This window comes from Arachis ipaensis, chromosome B7, assembly GCF_059453495.1.
Source record: "Arachis ipaensis isolate K30076 ecotype BB chromosome B7, ASM5945349v1, whole genome shotgun sequence".
Lineage (NCBI taxonomy): Eukaryota > Viridiplantae > Streptophyta > Magnoliopsida > Fabales > Fabaceae > Arachis > Arachis ipaensis.
The window spans coordinates 136623547-136642811 of record NC_142442.1 but is presented as its reverse complement, the minus strand read 5'-3'; the positions used below and the strand labels follow the sequence as shown (position 1 = coordinate 136642811).

General features: G+C 33.5%; 3 protein-coding genes across 12 annotated transcripts; 1 reads left to right on the top strand and 2 right to left on the bottom strand.

Annotated features, from left to right (window-relative positions):
• Window positions 1-1392: 1392 nt before the first annotated feature.
• LOC107606085 (Pentatricopeptide repeat (PPR-like) superfamily protein) lies at window positions 1393-13040 on the bottom strand. 10 transcript variants are annotated; one of them, XM_088493249.1, is made up of 8 exons: window positions 12623-13040; window positions 11072-11422; window positions 9890-10055; window positions 7190-9487; window positions 6932-7041; window positions 6390-6521; window positions 6234-6289; window positions 1393-2446 (listed from the first exon to the last, which is right to left on the bottom strand). In XM_088493249.1, the coding sequence occupies exon 4, from the start codon at window positions 9459-9461 to the stop codon at window positions 7581-7583; it is 1881 nt and encodes a 626-aa protein (XP_088349375.1). In that variant the 5' UTR covers window positions 9462-9487; window positions 9890-10055; window positions 11072-11422; window positions 12623-13040; the 3' UTR covers window positions 1393-2446; window positions 6234-6289; window positions 6390-6521; window positions 6932-7041; window positions 7190-7580. The 10 variants fall into 10 exon arrangements, with proteins under 10 accessions (XP_088349375.1, XP_088349370.1, XP_088349371.1 ...); XM_088493244.1 differs by adding an exon at window positions 3408-3518 and having other exon boundaries at window positions 7190-10055; window positions 12623-13039; XM_088493245.1 differs by adding an exon at window positions 2483-2551 and having other exon boundaries at window positions 1393-2398; window positions 7190-10055; window positions 12623-13039.
• On the top strand, window positions 1789-3425 carry LOC107606086 (uncharacterized). The gene is made up of 2 exons (XM_016308056.3): window positions 1789-2461; window positions 2537-3425. Exons 1-2 carry the CDS (start codon window positions 1789-1791, stop codon window positions 3184-3186), a joined length of 1323 nt encoding a protein of 440 aa, XP_016163542.1. The 3' UTR covers window positions 3187-3425.
• A 1147-nt stretch (window positions 13041-14187) lies between the features above and the next one.
• On the bottom strand, window positions 14188-15938 carry CCP2 (ubiquitin-fold modifier). The gene is made up of 4 exons (XM_016308049.3): window positions 15781-15938; window positions 15594-15691; window positions 14779-14811; window positions 14188-14428 (listed from the first exon to the last, which is right to left on the bottom strand). Exons 1-4 carry the CDS (start codon window positions 15849-15851, stop codon window positions 14343-14345), a joined length of 288 nt encoding a protein of 95 aa, XP_016163535.1. The 5' UTR covers window positions 15852-15938; the 3' UTR covers window positions 14188-14342.
• Window positions 15939-19265: the final 3327 nt, after the last annotated feature.

Here is a 19265-nt window from a genome sequence, read left to right as displayed (position 1 = left end):
TATATGGAAAATTATTCATAATTAAAAGTCGTTAGATGATAATTTAGTCAAATCTATTGACTCATTTAACAATTCTAATCTATTAACTTCATATGAAGTTCACCTAAATTTCTACCTATTACTAAGAAAAAATTAGTATAAAGAACTAATTTCATTTAAAATTTTTTTATCTGTTTAAACTGAAGACAAAGACAACCTAGTCTATGCACTATTAACTTGAGCGATGCATTGGTTCCATTAAAATTTTATGGACAAATATACGTGTATGTTCTAGAGGTAGTTGGGTAACTTGGTTCTCACAATAAATTTCATTGCATTGAGGATCAAAAAGCATTTATAATATCATGGAAATTTGAGCACCAACATGATCCACTTTTTATTGAAACGTGATGGTCTGCTTTAAAATATGAAAAAAATGTACCCTAGTACAGTATATTGCATTCTGACCAAGCAAAATTAGTAATAATAATGATCCCCAAGGGGCAAGGTTTTTAATCTTTTATCCCAGTAAAAAAAGAAAAAGGAAAAAGGGTATATATAGTAATAAAATCTTACATCCAAAGTTGGAAATTGAAAGATGGCGTTTTGGAAGAGAAATGGTTGAAAATAAAAGTTAAATTTATGTTTTTGTGCTATTTTTTCTCTCTCTTCAAAATGATAAACTCAAAATACACCAAAATAATAATAATAAAAAAACTTGCTAAGGTATTTTAGATGGCATTGATGGATTTTTTTTTTGGTATCTTTTAGTATCACAAAACAAGAACTAATATGTCGTGAATTTGAACATATAAAATGTGAAAATTATACTTTTGATACTTATTTAAATAGACGAATAAATTAACTACTCGACATATTTAAATTAGTTAGTTTTTTTTTTATTTCTTGACATAGATTAAAAACACTAAAAATTTTGATAGTAAAAATCTTAAATTAAACCTCTAATTCATAAACATTTATTCTTTAAATGTGTAACTTGATTAATGAGTTATTTCATAAAAAAGAAAAAATATATATATTAAAAGAAGAGATAATACTCAATTTAGTCCCTGAAGTTATATTCGAATCTCAATTTAGTCTTTGAAATTTTAATTGCCTCAATTTAGTTTCCAAACTTTTCAATTGACTCAATGACAGAAATCACTGTAGGGACTAACATGATTAAAATTTGAAAAGTTCAGAGACTAAATTGAGACAATTGAAACTTTAAGGACTAAATTGAGACTCGAGTATAACTTTAGGATCAAACAGAGTATTTTCTCTTAAAAGAATTTAAAAGAAGAAAAGGTTTAGAATTTAATAAACAATCAGAAGTGTGTATTAGAGAGACACAACTCAAATTGCCACTAATTAATCCAAGTACTTTAATCATTCGTGGGAATTAGTAACCTCTTGAGGCAAAAAAAGATGGTGAGTATGATATTTAACAACTTCTTAATTACAAATAGGACAGCCAAATCATGAAAAGAAGGGGACCAGTAGTAGGCCACATCTCTTTACTTTCCCATTAATTCAAAGAAAAAAAAAAAACTCTTGAATCAAGAAAAAAACCAATAGCTAGATACCACATCATGATAGATCATACATCTCTAATATCTCCCAAGAAACAATAACTATAGATTCCTCCAAAGCTTCATAGACCCAACACTTGTGAAAAAATATTCTAACACTAGACAAAACAAAAACAATGCTTCAAATCCCAAGTCCCAATCTGCTGCAATTTAAGGCATTAGCCATTATTTGTTAGGCTGAAGTCTCAAGCAGAAAAAGAAGCAAACTTTTTCAACAATGAGCAAACCAAAACCTCTTAAACCAACAGTAACTAAGCATGTAAGCCACCACCACCAGAAGCCTCAGAAAACAGAAAAACAACCCTCTTGGGCAGTGGTAAGAGGCTTATTGTCTTGTAAAAATGTGCAGCTGGAAAAACCACGGCCACAGCAACAGAATCAGGAAAGTAGTAATAAAGAAGCAGTGAAGAAGAAACAGCAGGCACAAAGAAAGCTTCTTCAAGAGGAAGAGAACAACAACAGCAAGAAGTGCAAGAAGATGAAGTGTTCAGGCTCTCTATGCAACAACACCAAGATCACGGCGACGAGGCCGGAGACCGGAACACCGGATATTCACAAGAGAAGGATGATGACATCAATTACCAACAATGATGGTTCTTCAAGCAGATCCATGAAGGCACCTCTGAATGAACTCACCAACAACAATGGTGTTGTTTCTGCATCTTCTTCTTCACTCTCAGCATCTTCTACCTCCTCTGCCGGTGGTTCTTCCTTCAGGGGAATGCCATTCAGAAGACTCTCTGGTTGCTATGAGTGTAGAATGGTGGTAGATCCTGTTCTTGGTTTCACCAGAGACCCTTCTCTTAGAACCACCATTTGTTCATGCCCTGATTGTGGTGAAATCATGAAAGCTGAGAGCTTAGAGCATCATCAAGCTGTTAAACATGCAGGTAAATAAATCAAACTCTTACCAAACACTTTCAATTTCCTCATACAATCATTAACTCTTCAATTTTCTCTAATAGTTTCTGAGCTTGGACCTGAGGATACAAGCAAGAACATAGTTGAGATCATATTCCATTCAAGCTGGCTAAAGAAGCAGACACCAGTGTGCAAGATCGATCGAATTCTCAAGGTTCATAACACTCAAAGGACTATAGGAAAATTTGAAGAGTACAGAGACTCCATTAAAGCAAAGGCTACAAAGCTCACAAAGAAACATGCTCGTTGCATAGCAGATGGAAATGAGTTACTCAGATTCCATTCCACAACCTTCTCATGCTCACTCGGCCTAAACGGTTCATCCAACCTCTGCAATTCAATACCTCTTTGCAATGTTTGCAGCATAATCAAGCATGGTTTCAAGGTCACAACCGGAGAAGCTGCCAGCGGCATTCTAACCACGGCCACAAGTGGAAGGGCTCATGACATGGCCGGATTGTCGCCGGCTGACGAAGGAAGCGAAAAGAGGGCAATGCTGGTTTGCAGGGTGATAGCAGGGAGAGTTAAGAAGAACAATGCAGAAGGTGGTAATAGTAATAGCAGCAGCAGCACCATGGATGAGTATGATTCAGTTGCAGGAGAAGTTGGAGCTTATTCCAACTTGGATGAGTTGTATGTGTCTAATCCAAGAGCTATATTGCCATGCTTTGTTGTAATCTATAGAGGGTTTTGATATGATTATTATGTCAACTTTCTTTAGATTCTTAGTTTCTTTTGATTTATTAGCTGTAATTCCAAGTTTAACATCATCTGCTTGAATTATTATTATTAGCACTTTCTAGGGGAATTAATATATCAGTTTTCCACTGATTTTTGTAACTGTTAGTAGGTATGGTAATAGATGTTAGACTTTATCTATAGTTGTATAATGTATATTATGGCATTTAAATTCACCTTATAATCTTGTCATAACCATGGTTGTATCTATGTAGCAGTAGCTAAGTTTGGTTTGGTTGCCCACGATATCCGCTAGCCCAACATGTCAAGAACTAATCCGTCGCGAATCTGCACAAGATAGGATTCAAACTCTCTGACACTTGCTCAAGTGACCACTCAACTAACCTAAATTAATTTTTGTTAGTAGCTAAGTTTGGTTTAGTCCCTGAATCAAAACTAAATCTATTAGTAAAGCAATAACTTTACAGCAATTATTAAAGTAAAAACGAAATATAAAGAATATTAGTTGAAATAAAACATTTATTTATATTATTATTATTATTATTATTATAGACAAATTTAAAACCAATAAAGATTGGAGGCAGCTAGAAATGCTTGCCCTTACAAATGGGGGACCAAAAAGTATCTAGATAAATAAATGAAGTAATTTGGTAGCGTTAAATTGCCAAATCACTTTTTAAAAAAAATAAAAAGTAAATGAATAAAATAAAATAGTGCTTGTTTTCTTGTGTAGTTGAATTCACTTCATTAACAGGAAACTCTTCATGACTCTTATAATAGCTCGATACATGTAGCAGCAACCTTTTGGTACTATGGTATTATGATTAACGGAATTGATGTGCATTATCTCATATAATCATAGTTTAGCCATCGTATTAGTACATTGTTTAGCATAGTAACGCGAATTAAGGCAACTTCAATTCGTGCGTGGGACCTAGATTTGTGTGGTTCCTCTTCTAATTTCCATCGAATAAGGAGCCCAGTTGAAACCATTGCTTGACTCTTGTTTTGTACTCATTATAGCATCATTAACGTCCTCCAACCATTATTTGTTCCCCAAAGTTCGCAACTCTCCATGAATTAGTAACAATAACCACCAACATCAAGAGAAATATTAATACTAAAGCGCAAGTCTAAATTTCCCACTAATCAACAAGACAGCAAGAAGAAACAATTCACTAAGAACTAGTGAAATATAGTGTTTTATATTTTTGGACATACCCCATGACCAGTCTGTGCAAAACAAGTAGCTAAAAAACAGAAAGTATTATGCATGTATATCATGTGTGAGATAAGATATGACTATTTTTAATCATTTCTTATTAAGCAAGAATGTTATACTCCATGTTAATTAAATAAATCGTAATTTTTTATTTGTTATATTTTATATTAATGATTCACATGTAAAAAAATAATCAACTAATTAGGCTAACCACTTTTTTTTAGTAAGATTTTTTAAAAAAAATAAAGTTCAAAACTCCTAATTTGTTTGTTACCTCTAATTGTAGGACATTTTCTTAAGAGTGTTATACTCAGTTACTTTTTTTAAAGCGTACTAATATTAGCTAATATTAGCTATAAAATATTGACTCAATATTTAAATATAACATTTTTCTAATAAGAAAATATGAATAAATAATCAAAGTAATTTCTAAAAAATCATACATACATGAGTCAATTTGGTTTTTAAAAGATCTAACCACTCAAATTGCCCTTAAAAAATACATCGTGAATGGTCCTTCCATCAGTATCTTTAAGTAGCATTTGGTGGAGAGACAGAGACGGAAAAACTAAGATTGAGAGACAGAGATTGAAATAAATCTTAGTATTCTATCTCTTAGTCTCAGTCTTTCTGTCTCTGTCTCTCCACCAAACGCTACATTAGGGAACCAATTTGATAGATCAAACTTCTCTAAAATGAAGAAGTTAATAACGCAAAAAAGCGAAGATTAAATATTCTTTAAATCACGACAATGAGACTCATAGATGATAAAAATTACAAATTCAATGGTGATTGAGATCAACCTTTTACTTTATTACCCCCCAAAAAAAAAAAAATATATATATATATATATATTTCCTTGACTTTACCATTAAGATGTTCTGAACCTCATTATAGCTAACCAAATATGGCGCGAAAAGGGCGGGCAGAAAAAATTGTGGCGTGGGAGTTTCGCGGTAACTTTTGCAGTTTGTGCTTTGCAGTTATTGGAAGCTGTGAAGGGAACACATTATCACAACAACTTGACATGTCATGCTTGTGACTGAAGACCGAAACAAAATGGAAGGCTCTTTTAAAGGAGAAAGGAAAGTCAGACTCAGAAACATGAAGCCTGTGCCTTAAGACATGGTGAGAGTAATGATTGATACAGAAAAAAAAAAATCACACACATGGCCAAGGGAATAAAAATTCCGTGGGAAGACTTCAAGAAATAAATTCCATACAAGGCACTGCCACTAGCATGCATGGTAGAGACATTACAATAGCACATCATAGCAATGAGTCGGCCTTATGCAGAGAAGCCACTGTGATGAATTGTGGAGGTGGGGTTCACTTGTGGGGTCTACCATGTTCATTGTTTTTGCTATGTGGTGATAATTGCTCTGCCTCATGTTTGGACAGGGCATAACCTAATTGTTTTAGGACCACTTTTCTGTTGTTCTTACCTATGTTCTTCTAGGGTTCATGTTCTTCCAGCTCTATGTACTAGGTTTTCTCATTTGGGTATAATTTAAGGAATAGGAATCTTGCATTATTGCTAGCTAGCAATTTGCCATGGTGTCAGAATGGAATTCTGTAGGTATTAACAAAGTAGCATTTTGCTGACTAATTTTTTTTAAGGATTCTGGTTAAGAATTTTAATAGAAGTTAAATTTCATTTATTTCAATGGAAGTTTTCAATTTAGAAATCAACCAGTGGTTTTAAAGCATCAGTTGGTAAAAACGTAACAAGAAAATGAAAGAAAAAGAAGTGTATAGTGGGCTTTCACCCTTTTTAAATTGGTATATTCAATATTATGGCTTTGGCTTGGAAGAAAGACCTGAGATTATGCCTGGATGCAGCTTCATAATGTTAAAACCCCGGCATGAAATGACCCTGCAAAACAAAGACATGGAATGTAGTATAATATAAATGCTTTTGCATTTTAATAATTGTTGGAGAGTCAAATGATGAGCAAGGTGATATCCTTGATTACCTCGGGGGATGGGCTCTGACCACGTAACCAAAATCCTCTCTGATCTGTGATCACAATCAATGGTGGACATAGCTCAAGAGATGTTTGTATCTGCCCCAACAAATTCTCAATGCTGCTTTGTGGTGTCTTAATCTATTCTCCAGCATGGGTAACGAGAACGGAACCAATAAGGACATAAAAATAAGGTGGTGGTGTTTTGTCAAACAAGATATATTCATGTTCAATCATTCTAGATTTGTTATACATATCCAATAGGAAATGGGCTAAAGAAAAAGTGAAAAAGTTCAGTGACCCAATATTTTTTTTTAAATTACTATAAAAAGACAGATAAAGACGTAAAGTTCAGAGATAGGAACCAGAAATGTGAAAACCTAAAAAGTTATTTTGGTATAAAATGTCCCAGGTATTATCTTGCTATGCATCAAACCCAGCAGTAACCAATTGTAAAGCCCATCTAGTAATATATTTAGATAGAGGTTTCAACAAAGAAAGTAAAAAGAACCATAGCACTTAATGACAAAAATGAGGAAGGCCAATCTTACCACATGCTCAATCTCATCAGATGGAAGCTTTTCAAAGATATGCTGAAAATGTCAAGCTGATCAACCATGTTAAAATATAAGTGGAGACTTGATGACTTCTGTAAAAAGCCCTGAATACAATAAAAAAGAAGGAAAAGTTTGTTTAATACAACATTATACAAGAGCTGATTCTGATGTGAGTAACCCAAAACTGGAACTGATATTTGAAAGCTAGAAGTTGAATCCGCTATTACTATTAAGAATAATTTAAGTTTTTACCTTTTCATATTTCATTGGGGGATGCAATCACTTGATTGATGAGGCCTCGTGGCAATAGCAGGTATAACAATCTTATCAGAGGGAACTGCTGCATTCAGCGCATCAACTCATGCATTTTTAAAGTGCAGTATCTGCTACAACAACAAACACCAACAACAAAGCCTATCCCACTAGGTGGTAATATCTGCTACCCGCTGCCATTTAAATTGTGATATATGATTTTTACCTTCTCATTGAACTATTGCAGTCACCAAATTATAAATTTAGACTGGCTTTGATGGTCCAGACTAGCTATTAAACTAGAACAGTCAGCAATGCATCTTGAAAAATCACACACACTATGAACCCGGGGGAAGCTAGCTGAACCAAGCCATTAACAAAACCAGCATTGTCAACTTGAGATCTCAATCCAGCTTTTTCCAGCTCCTTTTAAGCCTACTTTTTTCAAGGCTTCCCTTGCTTCGCTTAAACTATCCCACATTCCAAGAGTTGCATAAACGTTTGACAGCATTACATATACAGAAGCATCCTCTGGAAATGTAGCACGAAGATGCTCAGCAACAACATTAGCAAGATACTGGTTCTTGTGAGTTCCACAAGCGCCAAGCAAGGAGAACCATATCGTCTTGTCAGGCTTAAATGGCATGTCACTAATCAATTTTAGTGCTTCTTCGAAGCGTCCTGCTTGACCAAGTAGATCAACCATACAACTGTAATGCTCTAGGCACCTTTTCAATCCATGGTCTGTTTCAACAGAATTAAATATGGCCCATGCCTCTTCAACTAGGCCAGCATGCCTACAAGCCGTAAGAGCACCTAGAATGGTGATTTCATTTGGCTTTTCACCAGATTCTATCATCTTATGCAAAAGATTGATTGCCTCGTCTACTCTTCCGTTTTGTGCACATCCAACAATAATCCCTGTCCAACACATAGTGTCTCTTTCTGAAAGACAGCCAAACAACGCTAAGGCATCCTCAATGTCACCACATTTTGAGTACATATCAATAAGAGCAGTTGCAATAACTCCCTCTGATTCATATCCCTTTTTAAGACAGTTAGCATGAATTTGCTTTCCAATTCTCTGAGATGCCAAGGTTGAACAAACTTTAAGAACAACTGTAAGGATAAAATGGTCAATCTCAAGATCCATACGAGTCATATTCGTAAAGAGGGATAGAGCCAATGAATCTAAGCCAGATCTAGCACAAGCAGCAATCACACTAGACCAAGCCACAACATCTTTATCTGGCAACTTTTCAAACAATCTCAAAGCAATATTAATATTCCCCTGGTTCGCATAGAGATCAATAAGAATGCTTCCAATAACGCAATCTAACTCATAGCCACTTGTGATGACCAAACCATGCACCTGAGATGCCAACCTCAAGTTCTGGAAGTACATACAAACCTTTAAAGCAATACTAAAGGTATAGGAATCGAAATATGCACCAGTTTTATGGATATGTGCAATCAGACTAAGAGCCTTTCCATAATTCCCATTGACAACATATCCAGAAAGCATACAATTCCAAAGTGCCAAGCTTTCGACAACAAAAGAATTGTCGAAGAACTGATCAAAGATCAACATTGCTTCATCCAATAACTTGCAATTCGAATACATATCAATCAACGATGATATACAGTAATTGCAAGACTCAAACCCTGACTTGATAACATAACAATGAATTTGTTTCCCCGTTGCTATTTCACCAACCTGACCGCAAATTTTGAGAGCGCGTGGGAATGTGAACTCATCTAGTTTAAAGCCTTGCACGTGCATCCTAGCAACAAACTGCAATGCATGGGGGCTTCCAGTACTTGCTAGACCAGCAACGATGCTATTCCAAGAAACAAGATCACGTTCCGGCATTTGATCAAACAGCTTCAGAGCATCGCCCACCAAGCCACTTTTAGCATGACCCAGAATGAGCGTGTTCCATGAAGTCGAATTCTTAAGTGGGGTCTCATAAAAAACTCGCTTTGCATCCTTCAAGCTCCCACATTTGACGTACATGTCCAAAAGTGCATTCATCAGAACAGTGTCAAATTCCATTTTCGCCTGAGCTACATGCTGGTGAACAAACCTACCCAGTTCAACATCACCCACTAGACCACAGGCCTTGAGAACCGCCGAGTACAAGAACCCATTGGGTTCCTCTGTTTCGGATTGCAGCATCTGATTGTAAAGCGAAAGGGCCACGTGGGGACTCCCAGAATTGGTGTATGCAGAGAGCATTGTGGTCCAAGTAACGATATTTCTGTGAGGCATTTCGTCAAACAGGTTTCGCGCATCATCTACATGGAGACACTTTGCATAGACAGAGATCATGTTGTTTACGAGGAAAACATGATTCAGAAAGCCAAGTTTTATGATGCAAGAGTGAAGTGATTTGGCGTGTTTGATAGATTGAAAGATCCCACAAGAGCGCAGAGCTAATTGGATTCTGTTTATATCCATTTTCCTTTAAATGCATCGATGTTCTATACTCAATCCACCACTTTTATACTCGCAAAAGCAAATAGAGAATGAATTGAAAACCTCTGATTCAACTAAGTGAATGTCAAGAATAATGGTCAAAGAATGTTTAACTTCAGGTGCTAACAAAACATGAGTATGAAATAGATGCTCGAAAAGCAAGAAAGTGAGGTTGGCAATTGTATTAATAATATGGTAAAAGTGGGAGATAAAAGATTTACCTATAAAGCTAAGATGCAAAATATTAAATGGAACAGAGAACTAGCCATTTTTAGGAGCTCCTTAAGATGTGTCACTTTGAACCATAGTTATCATAACCAAACCGATAATTGACCTGGTTGTCCGGGTCATCAAGTCACTGGTTCAATCGGTGGGTCACTAATTCACCTGGTTGACCCGGCCATAATTAAATAAAAATATCAAATTATAAAAATAAAATTAAAATCAAAAGTTAAAACTTAAAATGCATGACTTTACAAACATATTAATAACAATCAAGTATCAATTTTTAGACATAACTAACGATTTAAAAATATATAATAAACTAATCACTAGTACAAAATACTTTTTCAATTTAAATGAACAAGAGACACAATCAGTAAATCAAATCCAAGAGGTGATCTTAAAGTCAACATCTATATCTTCATTGGACAAATTTAAAGCTTGACCAACATTTCCTTCATTTTGATTTGCATCTATATCTATATTAGTGTATTTTTCAAAAATCAATACCAAGAACAATTCATAATAGCAACTGAGTTGTGATGAAAACATTTTTAAAATTCTAGCAAAAAAAAAAAAAAAACATTCTGAGTTGCAGAGAGCATGAACCTCATTTTCAACAACAAATTCAACTATGATAATTTTCAGCAATAAAAGATTTAGCTCAAAAGATTATTTACAGATTTACAGAAACAAAATTTAACTAATTTCAGCAAGACAACAGATTCAAGCTTCAGTGATGAACTGATAATCAGTAACAAATTCAACTCATTGATGATTTTCAGCCCAAAAAAATTAGTTCAGTGATATTTTCAGCAACAAATTCAACTTTTAGCAACAAAATCAAGGTGCAATGATGAATTACAGCAACAAAAAATTTAGCTAAGTGATTATTTAAGCAAGACAGCAACAAATTCAATGTTCAGTGATGATAATCAGCAAAAATTCAACTCAGTGATGTTTTCTAACAACAAAAAAATAAGCTCACTGATATGTTCAGCAACAAATTCAGCTCATTGATAATTTTCAACAACAAATTCAACTATGATAATTTTCAGGAATAAAAACTTTAGCTCCAAGCTCAGTGATATTTTCAGCAACAACTTCAACTTTCAGCAACAAATTCAAGGTGGAGTGATGATTTACAGCAACGAAAAGCAGGGCAATTTGTTGGAACTCACCTGCCCAGGAACCAACTGACGGTGAAGGAAGTTGACCAACCGAGCCGAAGCAAGAAGACGCCAACGACCACCAGCCGAGGGACCAGATGCTGGTTCCGTCTGCTTCTGCCGCCGGCGACTGATGACGAGCTTGAGTGCGAGACAGTGAGTGAGTGAGCGAGACCAGAGACGAGAGAGCCTGAGTGCGACAACCCCAGCTGTGAGAGAGGTGAGAGAGCTTGAGCTTGAGTCAGAAAGTGACGAGAAAGAGACCGAGGCCAGTGGTAAGAGTGGTGACTCCAGAGAAGAGAGACTGGGGGCCAGGGAATTCACTTGAAACTCAAGGTTCTGAGAACCGGACCGGTTATCAAACTGCTCTAGTTATTGGTTCATTAGTTTATTGGTCTAACCGGTGGTTCAACCGAAAAAACCATTTTAGAATAGAATAATAAATAAATTATAAATAAACATCCTAAAATATAATTATAGCGTAATATAAATCTTCAAATATCTTCGAAATTTAAAACACTACATAAAATATCATCTACCAAAGCCATATGATCTTATCAAAATACAAACTCAAAAGTTAAATAGTTAAAAGACATATCTAAATATTAAATCCCAACATCATGATTTATCAATCATCAAAATCCGCAAGAACTTGTAAATTTGTAAAATAGATACAACATTAAAAACAGCCGCAGCACAATGAGAAATAAAAAAAATTATCAACAAGACCATATCTAAATTCCGCCTACAGCATTTCGCAACAAACAACCAAAACATTAACCAATAATCACAAAACACTAAACCTTCACCCAGTAATTACAAACAAAGCCAGCAATTACAAACATTAGCACATTATAAAACATTCCAAAACACTAAACCTTCACCCAGCAAAACCAGCAATTACAAAACAAAGCCATCAGTAAATTTGAACAAAAAAATTAAGAGCCATCAGCACCTAGTAATTACAAAACAGAGCCATCAGTAAATTTGGACAAAAATTTCAGACTAAATCAGTAAATTTGAAACAAAAGAGTTGGAAGAAGATGCTGATAAAATAAGTCAGCATCAACAGGAGGTGCAGTTACTACAGGAGAAGATTAAAGAACACTTTGAGGCTGGCTCTCATACAACTCTCACTGTGACAGAAATGGCAGAGAAGATTGATGAGCTGGTCAACAAAGTGGTCAGCTTAGAATCCGCTGTTTCCTCACAGTCAGCTCTTGTAGCGAGATGGAAAGCACAAAGTCACAAACTGATGAACTTAACGCTCTTATTAGAGTTCTTGAATGTGATAACAGTAAAACAAGTTAATGCTCTTATTAAAGTTTTTGACAAAAATTTCAGACTAAATCCAGCAATTACAAAACAGTAAAACACTAAATCAGACTAACAGAGCCAGCCATCCGTAAATTTGAAAAAAAAAATTTACAGCCATCACCAACCAGCAAATACAAGACAATCCATCAGCAACAGGCAATTACAGAAGATTACAAGAAAAAAATGGAACCACCATGATTGAACAACAATTTCAGAACTTCAAAAGAAGAAGTGGAGGCCACTAACCTTCGACGGACCGCAAGCGGCGAGACGAGGCGATAGGCGAGACGACGGCAAGCGGCGACCCGACAGCGAGCTACTCCAAGCCACGAACGGAGAAGCCTACTAAGATGAAGACGACGTGCCGAGCTATCTAGGTTCTGCAAAACGGGCAAGAGGAAGAAGCGGCGGCGCTGAGAACCTGGGGACCGCGGCGGCAATGAGGGGCTATGGTTTTGCACTTTTGCTTTGCTTCAGAGGTCTCACTCTCAGGGAGTGCACGAATTGGGGGAAGAAGGGGTTTTTTTGGGCCGGCCGGTTATCAATCCGATCCAACCGGTCGGTTCTCGGCCGATTCTGCGATTCTCAAGTGATTCTTTTTCCAGTGGTTATAGACAGCAGACCGGACCACTTTTATTATCGATTCTCAGTTAAATCGATTCGACCGATCAGTCAAGTCCGATTTTTAAAACCATGCTTAAAACAAGGTCGTTTTTTCGAATAATTTTTTTTTAATTAAGCATGATCCGATCCGGATTATATAAGCAGGCCGGGTCACTGGATTTGTTAAAACCCGTGGGGGTCTACCTGAGTACCTGTTTTTCACGTATAAAAAATCAATGAGACAGAAAAACAAGTAAAAAAATAAAAAGATTATATAAATGAAACACAAACTTGCAATCAATCCATATACATGTAGACACCAAAAAAAAAAAAATCATATACATGTATTGAGAAGATCTGGTTTTTGTAAAGAAGCAAATGGTTGAAGTTTGGTATAGAAGGTCTATGAACATCAAGAAATGAAGAAGGGCAAGAAACTTGAATTGTAGCAATGCACTGCGCCTAAAGTTACTAAATTCAGTTCAGTTACATGATGTGCAAAGAAAATTTCGTACTAAAATACAAAACTTCAAGTTCAACGCATCAATTTGTATAAAATTTTACGTCTAAAAATGTACACTCAAAGCAGCTATTAAAAAGGATAGATATCCTATAATTAACTTCTCTTTGCATTACTACTGAATACTGATGCACCCTATATCAATTTTAGAATTATTTTGATATGCTTCTAAATGTTAAATACCTTGGTCACATACTAGGAAAATTTCAACCTTGAAATTTAAATTTTATATGAAGAAATAATTAAGTTTGTCTTTTAGAGATGGTCATGTGGCATTGTGGCAACACATTCGTAGGTATCCAAATCGCTTCTATCCGGTCAAGACAATAATTACCCTGCCTAGTGCAGGTCGAGTTTTAGTCGAAATGGGTGCTTGAGCAAGACAAGCTTTATTTGGCTCAATATATATAACCTAATATACATGTAATATAATATAGATGTTGAATCACTCATATTTTAATTTAATTTATCTTCAAAACCTAGAATATGTATGTATATGAGCTCCCACTTCCCACAAGCCTACTAACTACCGGTGATACATCATACATCAACATTCTATTAAAGATCGGATTTAACCAAATTTGCTCTGAGTTATGGTTTCACCTGGAGAAGAAGGGGCTTGGAGGTTTCCCAAAGGAAAAGCTACCTCAAATTAAAGCACAGCAGTATAATAATTAACTACAAAAAATCTCCCAAAAACTTATTTCATTATTCAAATAAACTTATGAGTTAAAGATACCCTTTGATCCCAATCTATGAGATCAGTAACACTGGTACTTAATATGTTTAACTATCAGACTACAATAGTACAGGTATATATAAATAAAATGGTTTGATTTCCGCTCACACACCCCGTAACATGCAAGAAGCTCCAACTCTATCACGGGGAATCAGGCGCAGTTCTGATCCATGCTTAAGAAAGACATTCCCTGGAAAAGAAATTTACAATGTGTCAAATGAAATGTAACTACTATAATCAACTTTTATATGGTATTAAATAATCTTTATTCAATTTCATGATATAATCCTTCTATAAGAACCCATAGTTGCAAACCCGAGCCATGTAAAATCAAGCAGTTTCAAGATATATATTCAGCTAAATCAGAATAGATCACCCCAAATGTTTTGAGCGATATTTTTTCCCTTTCCACATGCTTATTTTTAAGCAATGTTTCAAAATGAAGAACGATAATGTTAAGCCAAATTTCAAGTGAAAGATGATGCAGTTCTTTGGTCACAGCCTCAAATTAAAAGAAATAAATGTAAAGCATTGGCATACCTGCACTCTGCTGAGGGTTTATGCCAACACCATCTGCATGCATAAAAAGTAATATAAGAAATGCAGGAAAACGAGATGGAAATTACTATAAGAATAACATAAAAGTAATACCAAGTCTGAATTCACAAAAGTACTCTTAAAAGTCTGGTGGTTTCACAATCACAGGGTCCATGTTAGTATTGGTACTGGTAGTGGTAGCTTATGTTTGCCATATTCCTTTTTTCCTTCTTGATCAACAAAAATTAGAATTTTCAAGTGACAAAAGAACACCTATTCACCTATGATGGGCTGAACAATTTAATCAGTAGATGAGATCTTTTCTAAATCTCAATTATGTAATTAGTCAAATTAGCATCTAAAGCTTCTATCTTTTGGAAGGGAGAAGATCCCCTGTAATTTAAGATCTAAATATATAATAATTGGGCAAACAAAACAAATGACCATCAAATTTCTAGGAATTGTGCAAACTTTGATAATAATAATAACCAGCATCAGAGTTTAGAGCATGCGATAAATCCGAAAACCCTAAGTGCACCTCATTGCATCCGATATATCAAATTAATCGCGTTATTAATTAATTCCATTCATCAAAAGTTAGAATATAAATAATTGACAAAAAAAAAATGTCCAAGGAAATTAGTATTCAGCATTCAGTATCCAATCAAACCACAATTTGCAAGTTAGAAAAGCGCGACATATAACCGCCAAAAACCCTAAAACTTGAGAAACCAAATTAATAATCAAATAACGGAAGCTAAACGATAAACGAATAAATAAATCAACAAAAAGAAAAGCTTGATCTGCTGGAACATTACCGTTGGTGATGATAGCGCTGGTCTGAGGAGGGACTTTGAATTCTTCGGCAGCGAATTTGAGAACGGCAGTGAAAGGCGCAGCCTCTGGAACGCTAAACCTGAAATAGTTTCAGATAACAATTAAAATAATTTGTTAACAAAAAAAAGAAGAAGAAGAAGAAAAGATGAGATTCAAAAAGATACATACACTTTGAAGGGAAGCTTGGGATCAGAGGTGAGTATCACCTTGAACGACACCTTTCCGCCACCGCCCGCCATCTTTGTTGCCTTCACGATTCTTCTGTGCTTACTTCTATTCTTTCTTCTGCGTTTCTCCGAAGCTATTATTTTAGAATTTAAATCTTCTAAATTTTATATTTGTATTTTATAAGATAAAATAAAATCTTCTATCTCTAAATAATTTTTTTATATTTATTTTTAGTTTCATTTATAAAATAAATAAGAAAAGACCATATTTTACTCTTTAAAATAAAATTCAAATTTTAAAGATTTCAAATTCAGTCTTTCTTCTATGTTTTTTGGCAAACTTTCTTTCTTCTATTCTATTTGGGCCTACTGAGAATTTAATATTGGGCTATAGTGGTTGGACCAATTTTTTTTGTTGCAATTGATATTTGAAACACTCCAAACGTAGACAATATTCAATTCCAAAAAAAAAAAATTCGTAGACAATATTTAAAAAAAATAATATTTTCAGTAACTAAATATATTATTATTATTATTATTATTATTATTATATCGGTTAAATAACCAAATGTTAACTAAAGATATTACATATATAGTGTTAACAAGAAAATTAATATAAAATTCTTGTATTGTACCAAAAAAATTTGAAAAGATTAGCTTATTATGTTGAATGACTGCTAGCATATAATGGAATATAATTGTAGAAATTTTGAATCCTACTATTAGATATATCTATTTATTTATTTATACGTGAGACAAAATTGGTTGGTGATAATTAATTAATTAATTAATTAATTAATTAATTAATTAATAATAAAGGGTTTCTATTTGTTTAAGAATGATTGAAGCACGAGGTACATAAGGATAATTTACATGAATAAATTGAATAGGGTTAAAAACTTAAAATTTAATTTAATATTATCTAATTTAAATTTAAATATAAAATATATTAAAATTGAAAACATTTGCATTAGATTAGATTGTACTGAATTAAATTAGATTTTAGGTTTAACTTTTAAAATTATCTAATCTAATTCAAACAAATCATTTTTCTTTTTATAATTAAATTTTGTATATCATTTATATATTTTTATTTTATGATGTGATCCTTTTAAATTTTAAAAAAATAAGAAAAATAATAAGAATAAAAGGTAGATAGATATTATTTAAAAGAAAAATATAAGATTTTTTTTTACTTATAAAAATTGAACGGATGATATATATTTTTAATTTTTTTCATTATTGTTTAGAAAAATTATTAAGATATTATATTATTAGGATTATGTTAAATTTTAGGTGTACTCAATTTAAATTAACTATTATAATTTACATAAACTCATTATTATTAGAAGAAGTACATATTCTATTTTACAATAAATAATAAAAAAATTGACAATTTGATATAATATTTTATTTAAAATAGATACAATAAATAAAAATATTTATGTCAATTACTCATGTATATATAACATAAAAAATTTAAATTTCAACGTTTTGAAATAACTAATAACAAATAAATAAGAATAATAATAACAATTAAAAATGTTATTCTTATTAATATATATTTTTTATTCAATTTTTATAAATAAAAAAAATAAAATTACTAATATTTTTTAATTTTTATACAATAAATTTAATTATATGTATATATATATATATAAAATAAAAAAAAATCTTAAACGATCCCTAACCATTATAACAAATAGTTAACCAAATTGCATATTTATGACTGGATACACAATGTAGATAAAGTCATAAAGTTTATATTATTTGTTGAAATGAAATATTGTTTCCACTTTACCGAATTTCAAAGTGTTACATTTAGGAAAAGTATAGGTGAACAATAATTCTAATGAACAATATAAACAATGGGGTTATAAATGTAAATTACTCATAAATTTAATTAATGATGTAATTAATTTAATTATAATAATAATTATTTTTTAAAATTTAAAATATCATATTTTTAAAATAGGAACGGTAACACCTTTCATATCCTCATACCATATTTCCTCTCTTTTGCCGTGCTCCTTCCCAACAAAGAAGACTCACTTTTCAGTCCACCCACAACCCATTCTTACCCCTGTTCCAACGTCTGGCCAGCCCCCAAGTGGAGAAAAAAAATTTTTCACCACACCCGTTAACCCGTGCACCGTGCAGCCCGGCGAAGGTTACCGCGATCACGTCCTGTGCAGCCCCTGCAGCCCAAGGCCTCTACCTATCACAGCCATTTTAATGGAGTACAATTCTGTTGAACCGAGTTGTCTCGTGCCAGATTCTTTCACCGGCGAGTCGTTCGACGGAGAAAGTGAACAGTTGGACAAGGTAAACAATGTATCTTGTTTCTTTTAGACGTATGTTTATTTTCATATAAATTAGATGGTTATTAAAAGATCAACATTCTTAATCCATTATGATATTTTGTTACAGACGGAACAATTTGGATGGTGTTCTTGTCCATTCATGTGGTTATTAGTTAAAGTGTAATATATAAGTGGATGATCCCGTGAAAGAATTAGTTTGAATTTTTTCTACCTAAGAAGAGAAAACAAATACATATTTAGAATGGTGGAATGTTATGATACAATGTACTAGTTAGTTGTTACTACTTACTAGTTACAGATTGGGTTCTTGTTAAATTTTTATAACTAGTTACAATGAACTATGTGACAAGTTATAAAGGAGATGAAGTTAGAAATTTATTTACTGGATTTGATGAATTGTTACAATACCTCTTTAATAGGTTACCTTGACATGTTTTGAATATATGTATAGTATTAAATAAGAAAATTTTGCCCATGGTTGCGACTAAAATTTTTACAATTCCCATCTGTATGCTATCAAACCATGCATGCACTAACAAATTTGGATATATATGAAAGAAAATTATAGAAGCTAATAATGAGACTTTTTACATGATTTAAGAAGACTCTATTTTAGTTTGTGTAGTGATACTTGATATGTGGTGGATTTATGCATTCTCTATATAAATAATTAACACAATACTAACTGATTAGGTGCACTTTGTATGAGTATAATTTCATTGTTCTGAATTCGTTTAATTCATGCATATTAATAAATTTTAATATCATATTTTTGGATATAGTATTAATAAAATCTATTTAGTTGATATTTTATTATATTATCTACTTACATTCTATATGTTTGATTGTAGGGCATAGAATGTACGAAAATTACTGAGTTGGGATGTGATGACATGGAACTTGTTGATGAGGTTCGGACTCTATTTTATTGTTATTTTTTCGTTAACCGCATGTTTGAATAGACCATTAATCATCGTGTGGCTGAAATGATGTCTATTTTGAACTGATTTGCAGTTACCAGACCATAGTTGCCTTGCTGACGATGAAATACCAAGAGTTGGGATGCAGTTTGAGCATTTGAAGTTGGCCCAGAATTTTTATGCGACCTATGCAAAAAAAAGTTGGTTTCATAAGTAAGATACGGGCCACAGATTTTGACAAG

Coding starts and splice junctions, on each gene's coding strand:
- LOC107606086 (XM_016308056.3), top strand. CDS start 1,789: ATGAGCAAACCAAAACCTCTTAAACCAACAGTAACTAAGCATGTAAGC. Junction 2,462..2,536: donor TCAAGCTGTTAAACATGCAG/GTAAATAAATCA, acceptor TTTCTCTAATAG/TTTCTGAGCTTGGACCTGAG.
- LOC107606085 (XM_088493244.1), bottom strand. CDS start 9,650: ATGGATATAAACAGAATCCAATTAGCTCTGCGCTCTTGTGGGATCTTT.
- CCP2 (XM_016308049.3), bottom strand. CDS start 15,851: ATGGCGGGCGGTGGCGGAAAGGTGTCGTTCAAGGTGATACTCACCTCT. Junction 15,692..15,780: donor CCCAAGCTTCCCTTCAAAGT/GTATGTATCTTT, acceptor AAACTATTTCAG/GTTTAGCGTTCCAGAGGCTG. Junction 14,812..15,593: donor CAGCGCTATCATCACCAACG/GTAATGTTCCAG, acceptor TTATGCATGCAG/ATGGTGTTGGCATAAACCCT.